The 23,782-nt window shown below is 32.5% G+C and overlaps 1 protein-coding gene across 2 annotated transcripts in view; it reads right to left on the bottom strand.

Moving 5' to 3' along the window:
• The window catches only part of LOC106666637, a 252,020-nt gene that overhangs the window by 38,966 nt on the left and 189,272 nt on the right, over positions 1–23,782 (bottom strand). For both annotated transcript variants that reach the window (XM_024226718.1, XM_024226717.1), the window contains exon 2: positions 16,730–16,842. In XM_024226718.1, the coding sequence (XP_024082486.1) occupies positions 16,730–16,828 (99 nt within the window). In that variant the 5' untranslated portion in view covers positions 16,829–16,842. The remainder of the gene's footprint in view (positions 1–16,729; positions 16,843–23,782) is intronic.

The raw sequence follows: 23,782 nt of genomic DNA, 5'->3' as shown, positions 1-23,782 counted from the left end.
GGTCCGGACCTCAGCAGTTTCGGAGTTATTCCATTTTTTCTGATTTTTTAAGATTTCACAACCTTGCTTCAAATAAACAATGATAATTCCAGAACCAAAAAATTTTGGACAAATCCGTTGATATCATTGAAAACTACTTTTAGCTGAGATAAAAAAGTCAGTGTCACGAGCGGGATTCGAACCCACGACCTTCGGCTAGATACGCCGCTGCTCTAACACTTGAGCAATCGTGACCTCGATCCACTCGGACACTAACTTCCCATCTCAACCCCACCTTTTGAATTTTCCCACATTTTTGCTATTTTTCAATGGCATTTTTTATCCCAAATAAAAATCTTAGTTAATTTAAAGATATTAATTGGTCACGCGGATCATGAAACTAGTGAATTGAAAACTACGTTAAATTTCCAATAAGATATTAAACTAGTAAACTTTCGAGACATAAGTGTTTCTGTAGGAAGAACTTTGAAAAAGAATTTTTTTTAAAGTTGAAAAACTTACTTAAAAAACCTACTTAATTTTAATCTATTATTTCCCAACCGTGAAACCAGCAAATTTCAGCAAACGTAATACATTTAATATCCTTTTGAGTGGTGCAATTGCTTTTTTAATTATTTTTTTCAAAGATGATGAAATTTATGAAGGAAAAGAAACCGTAGTTGAAGTAGTGGTAAGGTGGAAAATTAAGAAAAACAAAAAAAACAAGTTTACAAGTTAATTTTGATCACATCTTATTGGAAATTTAACGTAGATTTCAATTGTATCAACAGATTTGTCCAAAACCTTTCAGTTTTGGGGTTATCATTGCTTATTTGAAGCTAGGTCTTGAAATCTTAAAAAATCAGAAACTGTCAATAACTCGGAAACTGCTGAGATTAGGATCATAGTTAATTAGGAATTTTTCGTTCCGTTTTGAATGTAAAATCTACTGCAAAAGTTTGTAACACGAGTAGCCGAACACCGTGTATTTAATGCAAGAGGTTTTTAAAAATTTGAAATAAATAATAAATTTAAAATATTTACTTTATGTTTTAATTATATTAAAAAATTAAAAAGCAATTTCGGAAAAATTTAAAATTTGCAAAACCTTTAGAGATATTTTGAAATTCAAGATTTTTCTCTTAAATTGTATATTATTTGTTCAATTCGTTAGTCGTAGCAATTCAAAAACGACTACTACATGATTTTAATTTTTTTTATCCAACCCAGTTTTCAAAATGTAAATTAAAATGTTATTTTAGGTAAGAAAAACCTGTTGTTTCAGGAAAGGCAAAAAAGTGTGAATCAAACTGGGTAAATTATGTGCTGATGCCCTGAAACGATTTTAATTTGAGCTAATAAAAAATAATAAAAACGCAGAAATTATTAGACAAAAAGTCGCAAAAAATCATTCACCTAAGCTAAAAAATGTTGGAGGAAATGTACCAGCAGGGGTGGGTGAGTTCATATAGCTCTGGAGGGATATAAAATTTGTAAATAAATAATAATTACGCAAAATCTGCATTGGGTCAGTTATTAAAAACTGTAGCTACTTGGACAAGGTTCGGCGTAATACGTTTGACACGTTCAATAAACCCGCGAGTGAAGACGGACCCATTAAGTGACCCAATGCCGGTTCAGGAAGAGTTAACCGACTCCCAGACCAGTATCAATTGTAAATAATAACTGTATCAAATTCGTTTTATTTTTTTAATATTCCTAAGAAATTTAAAAAATCAAATTACAAATATGAAGAAGAAAAAAAATTTTAATTGACCAAAATAAATTAAGGCTTTTGTTGAGATAAAAAGTCAGTGTCACGAGCGAGATTCGAACCCAAGACTTTTGGCTAAATACGCCGCTGCTCTACCACTTGAGCTATCGTGACTGCGATCCACTCGGACACTAACCTCCGATCTCAAGAGCGGGATGACACTGACTTTTTTTTTATCTTAACGAAATCGGATCATGCATGTAATAAGGAAAATGAAGTATACTTCACTAAAGCTCTCCGTGGGCATTTCATTTGTCGTCGAGAATCAAATCGATTACACATTTGAAAAATGGCAAAAAGGAGGGAAAATTCAAAAGGTGGGGTTGAGATGGGAAGTTAGTGTCCGAGTGGATCCAGGTAACGATAGCTCAAGTGGTAGAGTAGGGGCGTGTCTAGCCGAAGGTCGTAGGTTCGAATCCCGCTCGTGACACTGAATTTTTTATCTCAACCAAAGCCTTAATTAATTGAAAATAATTTATTTGGCCAATCGGACCACAAAACCGAATAGATTGACCAAAATGTAGATACACATTATCATTCTAAATGTATTTTTTTTCTTTTCAAAAATACGTCCCGTCCTGGGAACATTTATATAAATACACCATTAGATAAAAATTATCCTGAAGAGTTTGTTAAGCAAATAAAAATTTAACGTTTTGATTATTTTTGGACATATTTAATAAATCTTTAACCAGTCTAAATTTGTTTTATTTTTTGTATTTAACGTACTTGTCATGAATACCAATGTTTGTGTAACTGCACATCAGATAATTTGGCTGTTTTTTTTTATTCCTGTCCTAATAATAACTGAAGTTAATTACAGTATTTCTATTCGAAAAAATTGTTTCCGCCATGAAGATTTGAATTTGTGGATTTCAGTACATACCAAACATAATAATTAAATTCCTTGATATTCATTTGGATGTGGCTTAATTAAAAACAACAATAACAACACACAGGTAAAAAATGCAGTGGGTAGAGTCTTTTTTGTTTCATCTCTCTTTCTCTCTTGAAATCATTAAGTTGGAAAAGAGGCTTGCGCCCATGCTTTACCCATTTGAAAGGGGTGACATTTGACCTTTAATCCCGATCCGGGCTTTGATCCAGATTCTAGACTAAAAACACATACTTTTTTTCTATGTCAGATCGTACGGTGCTGGCAATTGAAAGAGAAATAGGTTCGATTGTGAAATAAGCTTTGAAAGAAATACATTTCGTGATTTTTGCGTGAATCGGTGATTTAAGATAAGTTAATGCGTCGGGTTTTGTCAATTTGAATAAAAAACATTAATCAAGAATTGACATCGTTACAAACTGTCATTGATACATACCTTAGACGAAGTTCGTTTTGTCGGTCGAGCTTGATCAAGTGCCCGGCCAACGATTCGAACTTAACTTCGAAAATTACAAGAGTTTCGAAAATGGAGGCGGATTCTGATTTATTAACAAGTTTTCATTGTGACCCGAGGACTGATTGTATTAAAATCTCCACCGGGTTAGATTAACAGCGGAATAATTCATGAAGCCGGCTGTAATTGGAAGTTTATTGTCGCTGTGACGTCAATGATCGCCCAGACCACGAACTTCATTGCCGGCTTTCAATTCATCAATATGTCGAAACAAATTAAAATAGCTCAAAATATAAATTGAGCTGAGCAAATATAATCCAACGCAATTTAGGTATGGCAGCTGTTCAATAATTAGAGGCTGTCCCTTCACATAAAAATATGCGGGTCAAAGTAGATAATTGCGCGTCAATTATGCTATACAAAATAGTATATCAGGCTATCTAACGATTTTTATTTAAAAAAAAACATTAACATCTCACATTTCGTTTCAAAAATTGAGAATTTTCCTTGAAATCTGCTAAGTAATGACACTGTTTTTTGGTCATTTCGGTCATTCAGGTCTGTCTAATGCAAGAATCATTAGGAAATAAACATAGTATTCATGAATACAACATGTTTAAAACAATACTTCCTTTAAGCCAAAAAAGATAGGTTTTATCGGTTCTGATGATTATGGCATTTTCAAAATATTTAAGATGATGACAGTACGACACAGCCAAAATTATATCACCTTTCATAAATAAATAAAATAGGGTCTTGACAAAGTAAAGTGACGCACAAAACCACTGAAGAAGGTTAAAAGCAGAAAAGCGTTTGTCAAACTAAAACTGCCAGGAACAGGACCAGAACGATCGGAAACGGACCAAAATTTTATTTTATGAGCTGTGTAACTATTTTTTGACTGGTTAATAATACCACTTGAATTGTACAAGTATTTGTATTTTGGCTGTTTTCCACCTTCTTTCTTCACAGGACCGGATGATCGGAAGCGACCCCCACATTTATAGTTTATGAACTGTTCTTATTCGGAAATCGTGAGATGCGGTCTGGTGTGTCGTAGGTTTCATAAAAACATTTTCTTTATCGTGCCAACGTTTCGATCTTTATTGAGATCATCATCAGGGCCTGGGATTTACAAACCTTGTTTAAATTTCACAAATGCATATAGGATGTGGAAAAAAAGTGTGAATTTATACAATGCAAAAGCATATTTTTTTATATTCAATGAAAGTATTTTTAATCACTCAACGTGCTTATGAACGGTGTACCCAATTTTTAGCTGTTTAATAATAGGACTTGAATTGTAAAAGTGTTTGTATTTTGGCTGTTTTCGACCCTTCTGACAAATCATTTACACAAAATGAAAAACCCCCAGTGAAGATGGCGTGAAGCACGTATTTGAACAGCCAAAAAGCGAATAATGATATAAAATAGCCTTCCCTTATATGGTCGGCTATCATTATCGCATTTGCAAAATGTCTAGAATGTAAACGATTTCATCTTTCATGAATTCAAAAAAAGGACCTTCACAAAGTAAAGGGACTTCCAAAACCACTGAATAAGTTGAATAGCAGAAAAGCTTTCGTCAAACTAAAACTGTTAGGAGCAGGACCAAGGATGATCATCAACAAACTTTATTTTACGAGCTGTGCGTTTTTTACCCATTTAATAATAGCATTGACCTGTACAATTAAATTGAGGTTTTTAGTTGAGATAAAAATGTCAGTGTCACGAGCGGGATTCGAACTTCGGCGAGATACGATGTTAAACGACGATGTACATCAGTTTAATTATTAAATTCATCAGTGGTCCATTTGACCACTTAACATTTTTCAATTAATTAATATTTATGAAAAGTATTGGTTGAGATAAAAAAGTCAGCGTCACGAGCGGGATTCGAACCTACGACCATCAGCTAAATTCGACGCTACTCTACCACTTGAGCTATAATGACTTCAATCCTCTGGGACTGAACTTCCCATCTCAACCCCACCGTTTGAATTTTTTCTCCTTTTTGCCATTTTTCAAATGTCGTGTAATCTATTTGATTCTCGGCGACAAAAGAAATGGCCACGGAGAGCTTTTGGTGAAGTATACTTCATTTTAACTTAATTATTAATTAATTAAATTCACTAATTTTCGTAACCAATTAATATATATCAATTAATTAAGGTTTATAGTTGAGATAAAAAAGTCAGTGTCACGAGCAGGTTCCCGTTACGCGACGTTTGAAAAATGGCAAAAAGGTGGAAAAATTCCAACGGTGGGGTTGAGATGGGAAGTTAGTGTCCGAGTGGATGGAATTCAGGATAGCTCAAGTGGTAGAGTAGCGGCGTATCTAGCCGAAGGTCGTGGGTTCGAATCCCGCTCGTGACACTGACTTTTTACCTTAACTAAAAACCTTAATTAATTGAAAGATATTAATTTGTCAAGCGGACCACGAAAATTAGTGAATGTACAAGTAAATGTAATTTGGCTGTTTCTAATCTATCTGACAAATCTTGTGTACAAATTAACAACCCGCTGCTGAAGATGACGTGATGCACTTATTTGAACATCCAAAATGACGGTACTGCCTAATCATTAGTTAATCCATAATGTTAGGTTATATATGATTAACTAGATTAAAAATAGCCTGTCTCTTACACTAAAACTTGTAGAATTTTCATTTCCGACCATTATGGCTGTTAATGTTTTTGGTGTTAATCAATATATGCACATACATTTTGAAGGCGTAGTTTATTTACACAATGTGGATAAAATTGTAATGATTACACTCAAGTACAAATGTCACTTAGTTCACAATCAAGCTGGCCACGACAATTAATTTAGAGCTTTTGGAGCCGAGTGTCTCCAGGTCAAAAAAGGGCGATCCCGGTCAGAATTGTCACAAGGAAAATCGATTTTCCTTAACAAGGTGACTATTTGGAACAACAAGTATTTGCAAAATTTGTAAGATGCTAACAAAAAACAGATAGAACTATTTCACCTTTCACGAATATATAAAAAGGACCTTGGCAAAGTAAAGTAAAGTAGTAAAATAAAGCAAGTGATAAAGAAAACACAAAACTACAGAACGACGTGAAAAGCATAAAATCGTCTTTCAAACTAAAAGTGAGAGGAAGGGGACCAGGGTTATCGGAAATAACCACAAATTTATATTTTATGAGATGTGCAACCATTGGTTTTAACAATTTAATAATAATTAAATTAATCCATTATTGCTTGGTGTTAACAATTGACTATATTAATTATTCCAATTAACTATTCTTTTTATCAAAGGATTTTGGTTGAGATGAAAAATTATTGTCACGAGCAAGATTCGAACCCACGACCTAGCCGAAAGTCAACCAGGCAAAAACGCAAGAAAGGATAATACCTTTTTTATTTAGAAATCGTGAGATGCGGTCTGGTGTAATGTAGGTTTCAGAAAAACATTTTCTTTATCGTGCCAACGTTTCGATCTTTATTGAGATCATCTTCAGGGCCTGGGATTTACAAACATTGTTTAAAAAGAAGATGATCTCAATAAAGATCGAAACGTTGGCACGATAATGAAAATGTTTTTCTGAAACCTATATCACACCAGACCGCATCTCATGATTTCTAAATAAATATCGATTAACGGTCAATAATCACCACACATTGCTACACGGAAAGGATAATACGTTGAAACCTTTCTTTATATCTAACTACACCTTTCTAGATTATTTTTTTCTTCATATCACACAATGTAAATAATAAAAATAATAATCCGAGAGGATCGAAGTCACGATAGCTCAAGTGGTAGAGTAGCGGCGTATCCAGCAGAAGATCGTGGGTTCGAATCACGCTCGTGACACGACTTTTTTAACTCTACCAACACATTAAACTGAATAATTATTTGAAAGCAGTAACTTTGTCAATTGACCACTAAAACGTAATTGGATTAATATTTAATAAGCAGAAGAAGTATCACTTTACTAAACAGCTCTCCGTGGACACTTCATAAGTCGCTGAGAATCCAATCCTGATTACACGACATTTGAAAATGGCAAAAAGAGGGAAAATTCAAAAGGTAGGTTGAAATGTGGAGTTGGTTCCCGGGAGGATCGAAGTGACGATAGCTCAAGTGGTAGAGTACCGGCCTATTTAGCCGAAGTTCATTGGTTCGAAACCCGCTCGTGACACTGACTTTTTTATCGCAACCAAGATCTTATATAGAAAGAATAATTAATTGAAAGAAGTAACTTGGTCAATTAAACCACTAAAACATAAGTGGATTAATATTAATGTCCAATAGTATTATAATCTGACTAATTTATTCTAATTAAATATTTTATCAAATAGACCAATTGTTAAATTTTGTTTCAATTAAATTTGTCAATAGAAAACTATGTTACTACTGGAAAAATTATTAGTTGTTTAAAAAAAGTATATAAACAAACAACACCTTTGTAGAGTTTGTTTATTCCTAATTAATTAATCTTTTTTTTTACGAGGGTTCGCAACAGCAGAGGTCATGTCGGTGTGCTGGTGTTTTTGAAAAAAGGCCCATTTGTATGTCGGTTTCGAATGCTGGGCCGCTGGATTCGAACCGGGGACCTTTACCTTACAGTGATCAGCGCCGTGTCAAAGACTCAACCTTGCGGCCACCGACGCCCCATTTATTCCTAATGATTATTTGTTTTGTGTTACTGACGAAACTCATTTATCTGTATATCTATATATTTAACTGTCCACTTATAAATCCGATGTATAAAATTATTTGTATAAATATCTTAAATAAGATCATAAGAAAACAAACAAAAAATCTAATATTTAAAGTGTTTAATTTATAGATGAAAGCCAACATTTTCTATTTAACAACAAATGATGCAATTCATCTTTTTTTTTCAAGGTTTCCCACTGTTATAAAACTCCATTTGAAAAGAGTTAGAAGAGTTATATTTATAACCCAGAAAGAAAAATACCCGCTTTCAGAACTCGACAAAATAAAAGTGGTTCAGAAAAGGCAAAGTCAACAAGGGCCGAGTTTAATTTGCTCACGAAACCGTTGGAGCGTAAATAAAACCGGTAGCCTGACGTCTTGCATACAGCCGTTTCACTGTATCTACAGCTTGAACTTTTATCAGGTGACAGAACCACGATCTACAAGGTTCTTAGCACTCTAATGGAATAAAGATTGGTAATGCAATTTTCCTAGAGCATTTTGAAGTCAAAACATTTTTTTAAATAGCTCTGTTTTTCACGTTTTACTATTTAATAAAACTCACAATTATGAAATCCAATTTTCTTTTATTTTTTTCTGAACTAGTTGGTTTTCTTTTATTTCATTTAGGACATGCTGGGACTAATCAAGTCTAAGTGCTTTTGACTTGTTTTATTTTAGAGATGGATTTTCAGGTCTTATCAGACCTGAGTTCCTATAATGTTTATTTATTATTTTAAAATACAATATCTTTATACAGTTAAATATCAACAAAAATAATTAAAGTATTTTAAGACTTGTTTGGTTACCCACCTCGTTTCTGATCCGGAAACACAAAATGAGATAGGTTCCCTCTAGGTTACATATAAATATGAGTGACGTTATTTGCAGCTATTTGTGTTTTTAGTAAGAATAATTTTTTTTCTATTTTATACTTAATTTTACATTTCTAATTTAGTATTTTTCGTTGTATACATATAATATTATATTAATGTATATTAAATATATAATAATTGTTGGTGTCCGGCTGGATGGAAGTCACGACATCTGAAGTGGTAGAGCAGCAGCGTATTTAGCCGAAGGTCGTGGGTTCGAATCCCGCTGAAGACACTAACTTTTTCAATTCTTTTCTAAAAAAAAGATAGTTCCTACTCATAGTATGTGACTTAATGTATAATAACTTAATGCGAGTGGGAACTATCTTTTTTAAAAAAGGATTGAACACCGTACTCACTCCATCATTCATCCTTTCTACTAACTTTTTAATTTCAAACAAAAACTTACCTAAAAAGAATAATGAAATGAAAGAAGTTATTTGGTCAATAGGACCACGAAATATAATGGATTTAATAAGTAAAACGAATATACCTTCATTAATAGTTAATATCTTTCAATTAATTAAGGTTTTTAGTTGAGATAAAAAAATCAGTGTCACGAGCGGAATCCCGTTACACGACATTTGAAAAATGGCAAAAAGGAGGGAAAATTCGAAAGGTGGGGTTGAGGGTTGACCACTCGGACACTAACCTCCGATCTCACGAGCGGGATGAGACTGACTTTTTTTTATCTCAACGAAAACCTTAATTAATTGAAAATCATTTATTTGGTCATTCGGACCATGAAACCTAATAGATGCAATAAGGAAAATGAAGTATACTTCACTAAAGTGCTCCGTGGCCATTTCATTTGTCGCCGAGAATCAAATAGATTTCACGACATTTGAAAAATGGCAAAAAGGAGGGAAAATTCAAAAGGTGGGGTTGAGATTGTAAGTTGGTGTCCGAGTGGATCGAAGTCATGATAGCTCAAGTGGTAGAGGAGCGGCGTATCTAGCCGTAGGTCGTGGTTTCTAATCCCGCTCGTGACACTGGCTTTTTTATTTCAACGAATACTTTACATAAAGATTAATTAATTGAAAGAAGTTATTTGGTCAATCGGACCACGAAATGTAATGTACGTGTACGTATTTACTTTTTACTTACGTTTTTTTTCTTCTTATAGACTTTTTATGCTGTTATTTTCCATGCTTATACAGGCATTCTCTAACACAATTATTTTATGATGATTAATTTCTCAGCCTAATATTATTACCTCTTGTACCTCTTTTGTATTCTGTATATTGTACATGTTGGAAAGAAAATAAAAGTTAAATGATCATAATCCAGTATTATCACTTTCGTTTTGAAAATTATTTTTAAGTTGGTTAAGTCTTTTGAATCAACAGTTTTCCGAATGTTTCTTTTTTAAAATGAACATTTTAGTTTATACACAACTTTACTGTCAAATAGTTTTTCAATAAAATCTTTCATGTTTGACAGAATATGTTATACCTTTTCACGAATGATCAATAAAAGATACATTTTTTACGTATTTCTTCTTGTTTACGTATTTTTGACATTTTTTGTTAATCCATCCAGATATTAGTCCTACATATCGAGGTATTTATTCTTTTACTTTATCTTGTTTTTGATATCTATCATTATTAAAACTTTTTAATTGTTGTTGTCTGTTGTTCAATTGTTCTCTTTCAATCAGACATTTTGTGTAATTATTTTTCATCGTTTATGGACGTTATCGTTTGTGTAATTATTTTTCATTAGTATTTCTCTAATTCCATTTTTGTAAAGTTGTATCGCACATCTCATACATTTTTAACCGTATTTGTTTTAATGTTATATTTTCGTACTAATGAATGCATCGAAAAATAATTTAATGTACTTCAAGAACATGTTGGTTTTTTATATTAGTTAATTGTATGTGTTTTGTTTAGATTTCTTATGAGTTCTAAATCTATAAATTAAGCTTCTTATTTACGTTTACTAAAGTGAATTATATATTTTTTATTATCATATCTTTTTGGGTTTTGCTGTTTATGGGCTGGATAGTCATATGAAGTTGATTTTTCTTCAAGAACAATATCCCGTCTTTTTCTTATTTTCTTATTTTAATCGATTTCGGTGGACTCAGTGTTCCATTACATTAAAAAAATTACAAATTAGTGTCGGTTTTACTAAGGAAATATTGATATTTAATTTATTATTAACCAATGTATTATTTGCTGACACACATCAGCCTGGTAGATCCCTACTTGTTATAGGTTGTGTTTCCCTATTAGTAATTACAGTTTTCTTTTTTTAAATATATGTTTATGTTCTTAAAAATATTTTCGTACATTGTTAATATGTTTTTATACTGTTGACAAATGCTGTTTTTATCTTATGGAATGTTGAAGTTGTTCTTATCTATACTGATGAGAATGTTTTCCTAATCTATTGCTTATTAATTTTACATTATAGTTTTCTCTCCCTAGTATTTCTACATCCTCAAAATTTATATCGCCTCTATTTGTGTGTATATATATATACATAAAGTGGAAGGTTTATGGGCCGACAAACAGCTGAGGTCATCGCCGGCCCTCCGCGTGTATTCCTTCTTTTTCCTGTCTTTCTCACGTGTTTTGTATTGAACTGCAGCCATTTGAGCATCTCGATCTGGTTACTGACTCTCTGCTTTTATTTGTATATTACGTCGTTATTTTAAAATGCTAGCCTCTTGTTAGTACCTCAGGTTGTCAATTTAAGAATAGATACATAACATATATATCGCCACAAACATAGAAGTCTGGTCATATTCACTCCCCCAGCGTACTCGATATTCCTCGGGGCGGGGTTATAAGCAACCCCTTCCTTTCACGCTAATAAATTACTTTTACTCTCCAGACGTCATATACTCACCCCAGAGTACTCGATATTCCTCGGGGCGGGGTTATAAGCAACCCCTTCCTTTCACGCTAATAAATTACTTTTACTCTCCAGACGTCATATACTCACCTCAGAGTACTTGATATTCCTCGGGGCGGTGTTTAAACCCACTCCATTCGCTCTGATAACTTACTTGTATTCTCCAGACGTCACTCACTCACCCCAGAGTACTCGATATTCCTCGGGGCGGGGTAAATAACCCCTTCCTTTCACGCTAATAAATTACATTCATCCTAATATATATTAACATAAACACTACACAACACGACACAAACACTTCAGACACAACACAAGCACAGCACAAACACACATAAACTATATACATTTGAAAAACCCTATAGCCCTGAGCTATCGGTACAACGATTTGTGCCCGCTGCCGTGCCCCAAGACTACGCATAGGTCCGATGATGTTCCAAAATATTGCCTATAAACGTCGAGCCTTCTACATTTGAAAAGGTGGTCGACTGTTACTCTATCTTTGCATAATGGGAACCTATGCGGTCGCTTTCCTGCTAGAAGGTGCCCGTGCGTAATTCTTGTATGACCTATGCGTAGTCTTGTCAGTATGACCTTTTCCATTTTTGACCCATTTTCCGTGAACCAGGACCGACGTCTTTCTTAACTTGCCACAGTTTGGCAGGGTTATTTATATTTTTCCACGCCCAGCGGTTTTTCCATTCTTCTTTTATCGTATTTGAAATTAATAACTTGAGATCCGCTGGGCGTATAGGTTGGGAAGCGTCGTATTGATTTAAACCTGTCTTTTTTATTTTTTACATCTTGTTTGTGTTGGTTTAGCCTTTCATATAAAAATTGTATTTTTTCCTATATTAGTTTTTTGACAGGTGTATTTTGCCGTATAAATTATTTTACTGTTTTTTATTTTTTCTATAGGATCTTCTATCTGAGGTAATACATTGTATACATTTTCACTGATGTATGAATAAGTTGTAAACTTTTAAACATTTCTGCTTTTTTTGAGATTTTTTTCAGTGAGGTCTTCTAAATAAATTAATCCTATACATTGAGTTACTTTATCTTGTTCAATCTTTCGGTTTTCGTTTTCTTCTTTAGAATCAATTTTTTTCCTTTCTTGACTTATAATTCTTTCTATAAGAATTTTTATATATTTAAATTTTATTAAATTTTCTATTATATTTTAATAATAATAACATTATGTGTTATAGAGTGCATGAAGAAATAAATTAATACTTTCTCAGAACGATAGGTTTTTTATATCATTGTGAGTATATAGTCTGCATTTTGGATCAACAATACATCCAAAAATGGGAAATTGTTGTTTTCTTTTTCTAAGTTCAATTTGATATTTTAATGTAACTTGCTACAGTCATTAATAGTATTTCTATTATGTTCTAATAGAATTATCTTCTTTGTGTACAATAATAATTGTATCATCTACATATTTCTTAAGAAATTTCACTCTTTATATTTTTATGTAAATGAATTGGATAATTTTACCAACAAATCTGTCATATGTATGTACACTTATTATATTGTCATGTACATATTTTTTACGAAATTGTCCTCTCGTTTTTGGGGTGTTTAACATTTTTTCTATGACCTCAGGTATATAAATTCCTGTTACTACAGTAGATAAGCTATCTCCCATCTATATATTATATCATTAAAAATGAAATATAAATCGCTTATAAATTTTTCGAATACTTAAAAAAAAATTATAATGTTGTACGGTGTGTAATACACATTTACATGTACTAAATATTCGCAACAATCTTTTAATAACAACCATGAGTCAAAGAAAAATAATATTTTGTGATTACGATTTTCCATTTTATTCATGGCTGTGATGCTTTAAGTTTTGTCTAAACTCGTGAAATTGGTTTTATTTATTTGTTTATCAATAATTGAAATACCAACGTGCGTTGGCTCATTTTTTTAAATGGTCCTTTTTAAACTTAAATCTTTCCAACTTTATATGTTTTATCTCATTATCTGTAGTGATTATTAAGAAATCGTGAGATGCGGTCTGGTGTGATGTAGGTTTCAGAAAAACATTTGCTTTATCGTGCCAACGTTTCGATCTTTATTGAGATCATCTTCAGAGCCTGGGATTTACAAACATTGTTTAAATTTAACAAGCATATGTAGGATGTGGAAGAAAGTGAATTTATACAATGGAAAAAATATTTTTTATATTCAATCGAAGTATTTCTACTCACTCAGTGTTTTTTTTCTGCGTACATTTTGAGCGAGTAGAAATACTTTGATTGGATATAAAAAATCCATTGTTTAAATTCACTGTTTATAATGAAATATAAAATGTTATTTTGTTATCGACCGACTTTGATACAATCTGGACTTAATAAGTGATTGGATTTGTGGTGCTTGAATTAATTTCGGCTTGTTATAGCCATGAGGAGCGGCGAATTTGGTGAAATTGTGTTCACAATACTTTCTTTCATACTTATATCACCACAAGCATAGCGCCACATTTTAGGGCCTGAAGATGACCCGAATAAAGTTCGAAATCTTGGCAAAAAAACAAAGGAAAAGGTGTTTTTTTTAAACTACCTCATTCTAGATCGCTCCTCAAAAATCCAACAAATTATTAAACAAACGGTAACTAAAAAAACACACACACATAAATATATTTGTTTAGTATAAATATAAAACAAAAAGTTATTTTATTATGGATTTAAATTGCCATTGTACATAATTTGTTTGAAATATTACGTAAACGAGTAGAGGTTTTTTCGGTATAATAACTTCAGATCGGTTCGAAGTTACAATGTTAATTAAAAGCTTTCTCGCTATAGGACAACATTTTCTGCCAGGCTGTAAAGCTTGTTTTGTACCTCCGAACTTTCTACCTTTATTCCATTCAACAGAAAGAAATGTTTTAACACTCTTTTATAAATCAATCGCAGCCTTATGCGAGAATAAGATGGTAGAGAAAAACGGTTCGGTTTTTTTATGTGTTATATGACGGGTGATAAACTAGTAATTTGGTTGTTACAGATGATTTTCGTTCTCCTAGCCTCGCTGGGTTGGTTTATTATAGAGGACTCGCCGATTCGCCATCTTCAGTGTTGGATTTAGTTGATTATTGATTCTTTTTATCAAGTTTCTTTTATACTGTTTTAAAATATGTCGGTTTTATCTTTGTGTATTGCGAATTGTTATAATAAGTTAACGACACTAACAGAACGCAAGAATTAAAGTCAATAATATATTTTTATATTGGCCAATACTAGCCACTGCCTAGGTTTGTACGACCTGCCAATCAAACCTTTCCAACTTTATATATTTTGTCCTCATTATCTGTATTCTTGACATAAAAATATGTCTATTCAAAATATATTATCACTTTCAAGTTATGAACTAGTTCCTATTATGAATTTTGGCTTATATTTCTATTTCTTAATTTGTAATGAAATATAAAATTTTGTTTTATTATCGATTTACTTTGTTACAGTCTGGATTTGAGAATTTATTGGGTATGTGGTTCTTGAATGAGGTATTTTAGAAAAACACGTATTTTATCTTTTTGCTGACGTTTCCACCTTTATTCGGGTCATCTTCAGGCCATGAATTGTGATGCTATACTTTTGGTGTCATATTGTTGTTGTGTGAAATAGTGTTCATAACACTTAAGGCAAGAATTAAAGTTAATAATATATTTCAATTTATTAAGGTTTTTAGTTGAGATAAAAAAGCAAGTGTCCCGAGCGGGATTCGAACCCACGACATTCGGCTAGACTCGCCTCTAATTTGCCACTTGAGCTATCATGACCTCGATCCACTCGGACACTAACTTCCCATCTCAACCACACCTTTTGAATTTTCCCTCCTTTCATGCCATTTTTCATCTCAACTAAAAGCCTTAATTATTGGGTTGTCCGGAAAATAATGCAGGATTTTGGTATTAAACAAAAAAAAAGAAACTAGTTACTTTAAAGCAATGTTCTTTAATCAAANGTAATCCTGTAAACGTAAACAGAATATTTTATATAGATTTTTTTTAATGAAAACTTAAAATCCTGCATTATTTTCCGGACAACCCAATAATTGCAAGATATTAATTGGTCAAGCGGACCACGATAACTAGTGAATTTAATAAGTAAAAATGAAGTATACCTTCACTAAAACTCTCCGTGGCCATTTCATTTGTCGCGAGAATCAAATGGATTACACGACATTTGAAAAATGTTAAAAATGGAATGAAAACTTGATTGCGATGGGAAGTTAGTGTCCGAGTGGATCGAGGTCACGATAGCTCAAGTGGTACAGCAGCGTGGTATCCAGCCGAAGATCGTTGGTTCGAATCCCGCTCCTGACACTGACTTTTTTATCTCAACTAAAAACCTTAATTAATTGAAATATATTAATTGTTCAAGCGGACCGCGAAAACTAGTGAAGTTAATAATATATATTTTATGTTGGCCAATACTACCCACTGGCTAGTTTTTTTAGTTCCTTAAAAATTGGAAAAAAGTGAGAAAGAAATCAGCCATGAAACAGGGAACTTCGGATAGGTGACACTATCGTACATGGCAACAGATGTGCAATTTCTCAGCTGTGGATGAAAAGGAGGGGCAATTGCACAATAGATCTTTCATCACAATGTAAAAAGGAAGACAATCGTTAACAGAGATCCCAGGGGGGAAAAAAAGTATTTTGGAAAGTTATGTACAGGGTGAGAGGTGTCGGTATCTTTCTCAAGACTTTGTATCGATTGATACAGAGAAAAGGAGACCTTTGGTTGCCTCTTATTTCTAAAAGTTAAACTTCTTATTTTCGCACAAAGAGCTAAAAGGAAAAGAGGTAAAATTTTAATATATTATTATATATATCGGTCTGTACAACTAAAATAACTTAGAGCGAAATGCTTTCTAGACCTTTTATTCAAAACAGAAGGATCGGGTGTAACAAAGATTTAAAAAATGGTCACGATAGATCTTAAGAAGAAAGGTAGAATATCGTCACAATAACACCTATAATATTTCATTTTAATATTAAAAAGTTTGTTTTACAGTTGTACCATCACGTAATTTATTCGATGAAAGAAGGTTAATTATAAAACTTTTAGTCTCTTGAAAGACTTCGTATTGTTTTTGAAGGCAAGTTAGAACAAAACATTTGAAGAAAAGGGAGAAAAATAATTTATAGGAATAAAATACAATATCCAACTTACCAATGGCCGTCCGTGGATGATGTGCTGCATGTAGAACGGCGATTCAATCGAAGAAGTCGGAAGGGCTGACTGGCCCTTCCTATATATCTCGACCACCATTTTCACTCTGGCACCTGCAGACGGCGAAATAACAAAGAGAAAAAAAATTGGTGTAAACGTGGGAAAAAGAAAACGTTTTTAAAGCCTAAGAGGCGAATTGAGTGAATTCCGGGATTTTCCTCGGACGTTTGTTTTATGTCACTGGAAAGGGCGTGTGGGCGGAAGGGAAAAGGACGCCGATTATCTATCAACGTCTCCAGGGTGGGATCACGTAGTGTTCGAAGAAGGAAGAAAACTCGGTTCCATTTCGGGGCCGATCTACCCAAAGGGACTGCAAAAAAAACCCATGCAAAATGGTAAAAATCGTTGTTTTATACACTTATGGCTGCATAAATGAATTGTTTGGTTATTTAAAGAAAAAACCTTTTGCCAATTATAATTATGCACTGAAAGATCATAATCAAACATATTTCAAAATTTATCCTTCCCAACTCCTAACCTATTTTTCATTCGGAAAATTCATTTATAATTATTGCAGTAAAAAAAAAAAATATGTCGTAAAAAAAACGTTTAAAGAAAGAAAATTAGAAATATTAAAAATTATAAAGACCATATAAACGTACACAAAAGTACAAAGCAATAAATAAAATAAAACAAAAATATTATAGTTTTTGAACTAAAACAATTGTTAAATTCACTAGTTTCGTGGTCCGCTTGACCAATTAATATCTTTCAATTAATTAAGGTTTTTAATTGAGATAAAAAAGTCAGTGTCACGCGATTCGAACCCATGATCTTCGGCTAGATACGCCGCTGCTCTACCACTTGAACTATCGTGACCTCGATCCACTCGAACACTAACTTCCCATCTCAACCCCACCTTTTGAATTTTCCCTCCTTTTTGCCATTTTTCAAATCTCGTGTGTCACCGAGAATCAAATAGATTATAGGATATTTGAAAAATGGCAAAAAGGAGGGAAAATTCAAAAGGTGGGGTTGAGATGGGAACGTAGTGTCCGAGTGGTCGAAGTCACGATAGCTCAAGTGGTAGAGCAGCGTCGTATCCAGCCGAAGATCGTGGGTTCGAATCCCGCTCCTGACACTGACTTTTTTATCTCAACTAAAAACCTTAATTAATTCTAAAACAATTATAGTTAAATTTTTCAATATGGCAAGGAATAAATAATATAATGTATATTCTGATTATTTATTTTATTCCATAGACAGAACACATATGAAAAAAAAAGAAAATATGAATATAATGAAAACAGTAAATATATAGGTTTTGTATACACAAAAGGACTTACAGAAAGAATCGTAAAGATTTTTTAAGACAATAAACTTACTGGAACAATTTTTTTTTGTTGACAAATATTTTAGAAAAAATGTTATATCTATAGTATCATTTATAAAAGAAAATATAAACAACTATTATTTAAAAAAATATAATGTATAAAGTTGTGTGTTTATTTAAAAAACATATCTTGGGAAACCTATACAATATTTAATAAACAGTGTAAACAAATATAGTCAATAAAAAAGATACAGGTTTATAAAAACGTCCTAAATGAGAGTAACACAGAAGATTTTGAAAGGGTTAATAAGTTTAATGGCTAGAAAATCTTAGTATAAATTTGGGAAAAGAATAGATTGATGTACAGAAAGATAAAAATAAAATTGCACAATAGTGCAACATTTTAAGTATATGTAAAGAAATAAAATCAAATGCAATGAAATGAGTAGGTAAATAAATTTTATTAAGGCTATAGCAAGAACGGCAATAGAACGGTAAATTATAGAAAAGTTTCCGAGTTAATTAATGTTAATTATTATTAATTTCTAAAAAGTTCCAAAAAATTAAATAGTAGGGGAAAAATGAAGAAAAATCAGCTTTTACTTAATAAACCTGGTTCTGAAATGGTCACGAACCCCACGTTGTGGAGGACAAACCCGGTTACCTTTAACCTATGTTAAGTATGGTGTAATTCAAAAATTAAAATATTCAATATTATAAGAACTATAATTATTTCAGGTTTATCTGGGCGTGAGGAAGGTACTAAAATAGTACCGAAACTTCGCGAAAATAAAAAATGTGTTTTCTGCTTTTGTACTAAACATCATTGGCTTTCACACCAAAAAATTAACAGCGGTTTGTACAAACGTCTAAAGAAAAGTAAGTAAACAGTTAATAATAATAAATAAAGTATAAAAATCTGTGGCGTATAGTGACCGATAGTTAATGATTATTTGAAGATTGTAAGATGCGGTCTGGTGTGACGGAGGTTTTAGAAAACCATTTTCTTTATCGTGCTACGTTTCAAGCTTTATTGAGATCATCTTCAAGGCCTGGGATTTATAAATTTAAATTTTACAAATTCGTTACATTCTCAAGTACAATCCTCACATCTGGTTGCATTCCTACACGCTCTCTATATAGAGCACAGGAATTGCACCCTTCGATTATGTGGGACACATTCTTTCTTCATGTCATCATCTATTTAAAAATTATATATAAATAGATGTATAAAAATAAACTAGATATGAAGAAAAAATGTGTCCCACATAATCGAAGGGTGCAATTCCTTTGCTCTATATAGAGAGCGTGTAGGAATGCAACCCGATGTGAGAATTGTACTTGAGAACGTAAAGGATTTATGGGTCCTCTGATCCTTTTCTAAGAGGAAACAGGTTTGTTTTATTATATATGCTACAGATAGTTATGTGTCCCTAAAGGAAATGATAGTGAATTCACTTATTAGCGTGAATGAGTAGTGAAAGAGGGTATGAGGATAATGAGTAATTACCATTTTATAATATTTAAAAAAAAAATGCCTGTTTAAAATAATATTAACGATTATGTTTAACAACATAACATATTGTACTACAGTCCAACAAACTAATGAAACGATAAATACAATATTTTTATTGAATAATGAGATATTGTAACTTATGATTTGACCAACTTATCATATAAATTAACTTATATAAACGTTGTGTCGTTGTATGCTTATAATTTATGTAAATAAAGACAATTGAATCCTAGATTGTGAGTAAACAATATCTTTTGCATGCAGTGGACGTGGAAAAATATATTAATATATTTAGTTGGCATCTGAATTTTTCCAAATTATTATTCCACTTTTTTCTTATAAACTTTTGAAAGTGTTATACATTTGAAACATTTTGTGATGTATTGGAGTTAAATGTCGGGTTTAGTCGTAAAGGGATCCCACAATAATTTGGGAAGTCAGAATAAAGGTCTGTATATATAATAAAAATAAAAAAATGGCCGCATTTATGTATTTTGATGCATCGAAAAAACTTACTGACTGCAAAATAGTAACGGTGAATCATCTTGAGAGATGAATTCTACTTATGACTACATATTTCTATTAAAAAATGAACTCAAATATCAACTATGAAATGTATAAAATAGGAAGCGAATATTTGTTTTTTTTTTTTTTTTGCAACGTGCTAAAGATTTGTTTTTCAAAATGAGGTCATTAAAAAAAATAAATAGAAATAGATTGAGACAAAAATAGCTATGAAAAATTTATATTAGTGGGTGGAACCATATTTCAAACGATTCTCAATTAAAATGTTACGGGTTCATTGGAAATTCGAACCCAGAACCGCTATAGTGCCAAATACAAGACGCCTGCACTAACATTTTTGGCCATCACGATCCACTATCACTATCGGAGAATAATATTGAATATTGGCTCTTTTGTATGTTAATATGTGAATAACTCTAAATGTAAAATCAAATTTTAGATTGGAATAAAATATTATTTTTAAAAATTTAGTTCAAGATGTTTCCTAATAGGATAGAAAGCTCAATGGAACACCATGGCAATTTTGAAAATCGATTTGAACTACAATAATTAAAACTGATTATGACAAAAATTAGTTAATAATTGAAAAAATTGTCCATTATTTCATCTTAAATAGCTAAGGAAATTTAAGAAATTGAAAATTATATTAATGTGAGTTTGTAAATGACTCAAATTTATAACATTTTCAAAAAATTTTGTAGCACTAATATTCTTTTAATATTCTTTTGTTAAAAAAAATTGGCTTGTATTTTTTCACTGTTTTATGGTTCATTTAATTATCAAATTGAAAAATATTAAATGGTTGGCATAATAATTGTGCATACAGTATGCCTAAGTTTTCTACGCGAGTTTGTTTAATTCTGAATTTCTTCTTAGCATATACATGTTATTCTTTCGATTCCTCTCTATGATGGAAGCCGGGAAAGCTACTTCAAACTTACTCAATTTTCCATGTATCGAACCGCCCTTTTTACGCCGGATGGTGACTGCGCAAAGTTAAGTCGGCAGATTTTTTGGAAAGAAAATTCTTAACAGGCCGATAATCCTATGAGAAACTCGTGATTCCTTATCAGACCTAACTTTGTTTGTACAGTCATGAGAACTGGTTAGAAGTGTTGATACTATAAAATAAACCTCTATGAATTAAGTATTCCCGGCCTAGTTGATAAATTTTTGTATATATAAAATAAATTGGCTTTCAGATTCCAAATTTTATTAATTTTATTATTTTAACAAAAACAATAATTATTTCAGTCCTAAAAAACAGACAAACTTTAAGTATATTAATTATCATTAAGTAGGCTAAATTGTCCCTGTCATATTAGCAGTATTTCGAAAGTAAATACAAACTATTTAAGAAGAAAAATTTCTCTTTTATTTAGCGAAAGCCCACAGGCGGTAAAGGTCTTGCTCCAGGGTAGAATCTGCAGAGAGAGTAAAAAAGGGCTAAAAATCTGCTTTTTACGTGGGGCTTTGTCACTTTTTAAGCTGTAATTACAAGCCTAAACGACCACTTAACCCCTTGCACGGTGCCACTTCCTTTTTATTAAACCGGACCAGCAATGACAGCCTGAAAAATATTGCTTGAAGGCGCAGTAGAAAAAAAAACGTGGAGGCGGAAAGTAAGCCTTTTCCGTACAGACTCATGAAGTTATTAAATCACTAAAACCCCTTCAGTAAACCTTATGGGAGCACTTAGGCTCGCGATAAATGATGAAAACCTACACGAACCAAGATAAATGTACTGCTTTTGGTTAAACAAACTTTTTAATTATATTAAATTTAATTAATTTTTAACAAGATTATCAAGAAAAGTTACACTTTTTTTAAATACAGTATTATTAATTATACCATATATCGTGTAATGTTCACATCTATGTAAAACGATTATTTGGAAGTCGTGAGATGGGGTCTGGTGTGACGTAGGTTTTAGAAAAACATTTTCTTTATCGTGCCAACGTTTCGAGCTTTATTGAGATCATCTTCAGGGCTCAAAGTGTTTCCGTGTAGATGTGTCAATCTTCCGTGTCGTGTTGAGAGTGCCCAGTTTGGGACACACGAGAATGACACATCTACACGGAAAACACTTTGAGCCGTGATGATGATCTCAATAAAGCTCGAAACGTTGGCACGATAAAGAAAATGTTTTTTTTTTAAACCTAAGTCACACCTGCCGCATCTCACGACCTCCAAATAATCATTACGTAACGGTCAGTAAACACAACACATTTCTATGTAAAACATATAATTTTTTTGGCTGTGAGTTTAATTACAAATAAATTATATTTAATTAGTTAGTAAAAAAAGCAGCAAGACCTTCTTTGAATGTTTCAAAATGTTGGATAAAGGTGTAAAAATACACTTACACATTTTCTTGTGTAAAAAAACTATGTAAGTCACTTGTAGTTTTCTTTTGGTCTTAGTTGTACAATCCGGTGTTTTTTTGGGTGTAGACGCTAGGGGTTTTTAGCAAAACAGCGAAAAACACTTTTTTAACTTTGGTTAAGTTTTGCTGCAAAAAAAGAACGTTCCTTGGCAGATCATGCGGTAAAACTGACCACTGGTTTTGTTTTGATGAAATACACCAAATATCATAAAACAAGAAACAATTGTTATGAAATTAATATATGATGTTCGTTGATCGACTTGGAGATAATATATGTAGGGTTCCGATCTTCGTAGAGGTCACTACACAGGTGAAAAAATGCTGGGTTCACCGAGCTTTCGGCACCTCATAGTGCCATCATCAGAGCCTATTTATTACAAATTAAAAATTTTACATACACTAACATACAATTAACAATTAATGTAATAAACTGATATACATACTCTCCCAAGGATGAAGAAAAAGATTAACATGGAAAACTATTGTACAAGCGTTTTGGGTTTAAGATTATGGAGCACATGGCCAGCATAATAAATTTTTGACGAGAAAACAGATGTCTACATAAAATTGTGAATAATTATTAAATTATAATAATTATATTTGACAATGAAAACAATAATTTCTATTAAAGCAAAACTATCCATATGTCTAATGGGCCATTCAGTTTGATGATGGTACTGTGCGGAAAGCTCGGTGAACCCAGCTTTTTTCTCCTGTTTAATGACCTCTACGAAGATTGGAACCCTACGTATAAAAAGAAAATTTTTGATGGCGGAAAAATGAAGGGATGGAAGAGGGTGGAAGGGGGTGGAAGGGATATTCCTTCCCAATATAAAGGAAGAATTACCGACCTGCCAACTACTCCTTACTTATTTCAGTTAAGTCCTACCTAGCTGGCACGCGTCTGAATTATCAAGAAAACGCCTATTCGGAAATGTAGCTAAGCTGGAGTGTCACAAGGCATTCCTTCATTACCGACCTACCAGAAAACAAGAAAAATACGAAGTTCACTGACATTGAAGAGGATATTAAGAACCTTGGATCATTGGAGTAGATGTAAGATTTTACCTCCTTGCAGATATTTCCTCGACACTAATACGCACTTAACATTATATGAAAAAAGCAGACTGTCGTATCATATTTCTCCACGTGAGAAGATTCTTTAATAAACGTCGAAGAAATACAAGAAATAAAGTCAGCCATAAAAGCCCAATTTCTTTGTTTATTGGGACTTAATTGTGCATTTTAAGTAGGGAATATAAGAATAAAAGTGGGCGGTACCATTTACACTGA

The sequence above is a fragment of the Cimex lectularius genome, unplaced genomic scaffold (genome assembly GCF_000648675.2).
Source record: "Cimex lectularius strain Harlan isolate CLEC.00 unplaced genomic scaffold, Clec_2.1 scaffold164, whole genome shotgun sequence".
Lineage (NCBI taxonomy): Eukaryota > Metazoa > Arthropoda > Insecta > Hemiptera > Cimicidae > Cimex > Cimex lectularius.
Note: the sequence above shows the minus strand (reverse complement) of the source record. Positions and strands in the feature narration are given on the sequence as shown.